Source organism: Cryptosporidium hominis (assembly GCF_000006425.1).
Source record: "Cryptosporidium hominis TU502 chromosome 8 CHRO018132, whole genome shotgun sequence".
NCBI lineage: Eukaryota > Apicomplexa > Conoidasida > Eucoccidiorida > Cryptosporidiidae > Cryptosporidium > Cryptosporidium hominis.
Genome location: NW_667013.1, coordinates 1 through 4,966, shown reverse-complemented (window position 1 = coordinate 4,966; position 4,966 = coordinate 1). Strand labels below are relative to the sequence as shown.

The 4,966-nt window shown below is 29.7% G+C and overlaps 2 protein-coding genes across 2 annotated transcripts; one reads left to right on the top strand and one right to left on the bottom strand.

The window, feature by feature from the left end:
• Positions 1-372: 372 nt before the first annotated feature.
• On the bottom strand, positions 373-672 carry Chro.80410 (hypothetical protein). The annotated part of the gene is made up of 1 exon (XM_660490.1): positions 373-672. One exon carries the CDS (start codon positions 670-672, stop codon positions 373-375), a length of 300 nt encoding a protein of 99 aa, XP_665582.1.
• Positions 673-1,765: 1,093 nt separating this feature from the next.
• Positions 1,766-3,277, top strand: Chro.80409 (hypothetical protein). Its single annotated transcript, XM_660489.1, has 1 exon — positions 1,766-3,277. One exon carries the CDS (start codon positions 1,766-1,768, stop codon positions 3,275-3,277), a length of 1,512 nt encoding a protein of 503 aa, XP_665581.1.
• Positions 3,278-4,966: the final 1,689 nt, after the last annotated feature.

Sequence of the window (4,966 nt, the reverse complement as noted above, 5' to 3'; positions counted from 1 at the left end):
GCTTGTCCCCCCACGGGAGCCCCCCCCTTACCAACGACACTAGTTGGTAACAAACTATACCATGGCTGCCACCCTGAAATAAACACACGTTCCAGCGAACCACGCCCCTTCTTCCAAAAGCAGAATGCCCTGCCATCCAAATAACATAGGCCCGTGTTGAATTTTATCCAGTAGATAGTTTAACTTACCTCTCGGCTACACCAGCTGGGACAATAGAAGATTGACTTGCTTTTTTCGGGTGGTTTCAATCTTAGTTTTGAATACTCGCTGGAATAATGTATTGGTATTTTCATTCCATCCCACCCAGGAGCTTCTCCATTTTTAATAATATATACATGGCTTCTATTAAGTATATCTATGAAATGTAAGAAATCAGCTAAAGCTACTAATAAATAACTTACCTTCGTCATATTCATTATTAAAGCTATTAACATTTTTCAAAAGCGGAATATTCTTGCAAGAAATTGCCTTTAGTGCAGGAAATATGAGAAAACCATCTTTTGAAATAGCATAATATTGTTTATTTTTTCTCTTAAATACTTGATTTAATTTAGTAAATTTATTTTGTTGTTTGGTTGGGTTCGATACTGCACCTGAGTCTGATCCAATAATATTAATCAATACAAATATAATGAGTGTTTTTAAGATATTTAGAATAATACTGCTCATCATAGTAGTAAGTATGGGATCAGCTTAAAAGTTAGCAAAGATAACATAATTTCATCTCTCGTATTAATTTCATTGCAATAATTGATAAATAAATCAATTCCTAAATTGGCGCCCTATGCATGCACATTGGAAACAATATGTTTCGCTGATACTTGTAACAAATTTTAGAAATTTCTACTAAAGCAAACTGTATCTGTAATTATTACACAAGTTTTAATTAAAGAATATTAAACGGGTTGAAATATTTTAGTTTGGAACTTTCATTATATCTAACCTTTTTTTTAAACGTATAGTCAAATTAATTTTAGATAAATTCCTTTTAACTAAAAATTATAAACTCATTCTTCTTTGCACGAAGTAAAATTTTGAACTTTAACTCCGTATTTACTAAAACTTCTATATTTGCTTTGAAACGTATTTGTCAAAGTTTTTATTTATTTCAGTAACTAGAAAAAAAAATTAAATTGGCTCCATATATGAAGTTGGCAATTTAGTTCCAGAAATTAACAAAAATTATATATAAAACTGATAATTGTATAGAAGGTGCTGTTAATAGATTCAGCTTTAATGATAATTAATGTTTTAGGTAAGCTTGCATAGAACAGCATAAGAAATAAACCTCTACAAGTTTTCCCATGCAATAATCTGTATAAACAAGATTTTTCACTAAGAAATAGCTATATTACTATAACATATTAACAAATAATTGCTATTATATTCCCAAGGAATTCATTTTTTGTGTTTGGCAATTATTTTGAAAAAAATTTTCAAAGCGAATTTCAGAACAAAATAACCCTCGAACAAATATTACATTATAATTTAAGATTTATAATTTTATTATTTGGCTGTATCCAATTTGGGTATAAATTAAAAATAAGAATCAAATTCTAAAATAGGGTGAGTAACCAGAAATAATAATTTATTGTTAAATAGTTTAAACAAAATTGCTTTTTATCAAAACAGATTTTTTTTTTTCTGGCAATTTTAACAGGAAAACAGATTTGTTAGATTTTCAAAAAAGAAAACGGTATTAATACGCGCGCAAAAAAATTCTGAAATCCAGGTCAAACGCCTAAAATATTTCAGAATCATAAATATGCGTTGCCAACAACTAATTTTTTTACTCTTTATGTTCATACGAAATGTTAAATCATTTGAAAATGGTTTATTACGGCTAGTAATAGAGTTTTCTCAACATTCTTTGAATGGGTCATTGGATGACTTTGTTTCTTCAAGTGCAGAAAATTACTTCTCGTTTGAAAACCCTCAACAGTCAGTATCTTGTGACAGAGTTTTTTATTCACCGAGGCAATACATAGATCAAAATCCACCTTCTTCAGAGTTTATTACTCATATTCCGCGAGAGAGTAAGAGTCCGGCACATTTTTTGTTTTATACTGAAGATAGTCCTTTTAGATCACGAATTAATATGTCTCAAACACACTTTCCAAGGCGTAAACACTTTAATAAGAATCTTCCGAAATTGCCACTTGAGCCGTACCAACGAATAATGACTTTTGCTATTGAAATCTGTATGATTCCATCTATTTGGTATTTAGAATTAATACATTGTATGCATTTCGGGATGGCGCCATTTTTTTCAGGCATGTTAATGAGTTATACCCTTCAAGATGTTATCGGTTCAGCTATTAAAACAATGGGTTACCTAGATGAAAGCTTTACAATTGAAAATTGTTATAGATCTGTTTCATCTGTAACAGACGAACAAATTAATGCAAACTTTCAAGAGATTTGTGAAAGTATGAGTCAATGCCTGCTATCTAATCAATTTTCTTCCGACCCATATATTCGTTTAAAAGAAGAATTTCAGCAAAGGATTGATAATGTTTATTCTAATATTGAAGGCCAAGAAAAGGTGGAACAACATAAAAATTATGCAAGACACTCTTTGTTATTATCACTGTCATCTAAAACAATAAATTTTTCATTACCAGATCCCGCTACAGAAAAAAATTTTTTAATTATTAGAGCTATGATATTAAGTATGACTTACTTAGTTAACAAGTTCATTCCAGTTGAAGAGAATACTATTTCCGAAAGGATGTCCAAAATCACAAAATTTATATATAGCATGCTTTTTTCTCAATTTAAGTATTATATGAAGATGTGCTTAATTAGCTTTCCTGCGATATTAGGTTCAAAAAGCAAAAATTTTCAAGAAATCATTGAGCTTTACTGCAAGGAGTTTTTGTCTTTTGGGTTTATTGATGAAACGGTTAAAATAGAAGGGGATGATCTAGAAGCATTTAATAAAGCAATTCTGCCATCTAGAGTTTTAGATCCGGCTTATGCTTCTGTAATTCCTTCCTTAATTAATGGAGCAAGCTCTCAAGAAGATTTATCATGGCTAAGTTTTAGTTCAGTAGGAAGCATTGAAAACATTGGAGTCGAAACTGGTAAAAAGAAAAGGCCCAAGACAACTAAATATTTCAAAACGGCAAGTAAAAATAGTATCACTAAAACGAGATCTGCCGAAACAAATGCCAAAAAGAAAAGCGGCTTTACGAAAATTACAAAAATGTTTACTAATCGCAAGACAAGGATTTCTGGATTAATCACTTCACATTTAGGTTCAGCTGATCAGTAATTGCTAGCATATAATATGAATGGTACTGGGACCAATATTTTACATTTTATTTCTTGAGTTTCTGATTATTTCAGTTTCATACAGAACAGTTTAGCCTATACATTTTTCAATAATAAGTTATTGAATTTAATTAGAGTCAAAACAAGTTATGCACAAACTCTATTTGAGCTAAGTTCAAATATCTATATGTTATTAAATTTAATTGGGGAATTCTTTGTTAGATGATTCTAACTTAATACCTCAAGCTACTTATGTTATAATTACTTTTATTCGGTACTGCGTTAATCAATTCTGAATATTAAGACCTCGATTCAGTCAAAAGGCGGATAGCATGAGTTATAATAATCACTTTTTCTATTAAACTGAATTCTATCTATAATTGATACTGCATAATTAAATCGTTCCCTTATTCATATTTAGTGGTATCTTTATTCTCAAAATAGGATGAACAAAAAAAACTATGACGCACAAATTTTATTCTTATTAGAGATTACAGATTTTTAAGAATTGAAATTTTAATGGCGTAATTTATTTAAAGCTAACAATTTTATGAAAGAGTAGCTTATAACAATACTCATTATATATATTTTTGATAAACTTGACAATGTTTCTCATGCCAATGCTCTAATTGAGAATGAATGATTCAAAATTACCTAAATTAACAGTAAATACTATAATATTGATATTGATAATTTAAAAGTGACGCACATTATTGGTATTAATTGGATTAGTTTCCAAAGAATCAGAAGTAACATGTAATAGTCAACACTGACTAAACAGTCTTACAACAAATTATCTTAAAGCGCATATTAAAAAAAAAGGATGTTCTTTCTTCATATTTAGAATCAGGAAATCAGTTCGATTCTTTTAATGAGATCTTTTTCAGCAAAAAAAAAGTCATGAAGGAGAGCCATAAAGATTTTGAAAAGGTTTGCCACATCCCAATTGAAACAGAAAGCTTGGGATTATTTAGCAAACATTTACTCAGAGAACCTATAGAATATGACTAAATTCAAAATTGTTTCTTTCCCAGAATAAAATATTATTAAAGAGATTTACCTAAATTAACTCATGAACCTTATCAAAGAATTATGGGATTTGCTATCGAAGTTTGCATGTTTCCCTCAATTTGGCACAGAACTGGTTAATTGTATGTATTTTGCAATGGCCCTTATTTTAATGGTATGCTTGTGAATTATAGTCTACAAGATTTGGTTAATTCTGCAATTTTCTCGATGGAATATAAAAATGAACAATTTTCCCTTGAAAATTGTCAATTATTTACCTCTTTTTTCAGACGATAAAATTTCGGTTCACTTTATAGAAATTTGTGGAGAAGCAGGTTTTGTCTCAAATCCAGATCATTCTATGAAAATAATTTTATCAGGTTTAAAAGCGAATTCAACCCTAGGATTCAAAAAGTATATCATGCCATTCCTCCTCTTGAAGGTGCCCTCAACTTTAAAGTATTTGCAAGGTGTTAAACTTTATATTCTCTCTCAATTTTTTTTTTTTTTGAAAAGATGACATTAAACAAAAACTTTCCTGGAAGAAACTTCCTATTAGAGTTATGGCAACAGCAGTTGGATATCATGAGCTTGTTAAAATTGAAATGAGTTTCTTTTCGGAAAGTGTTTTAGTAAGTTTCTTTACAATACTAATCTCAAATAAAAGATTTGAGAAGATAGA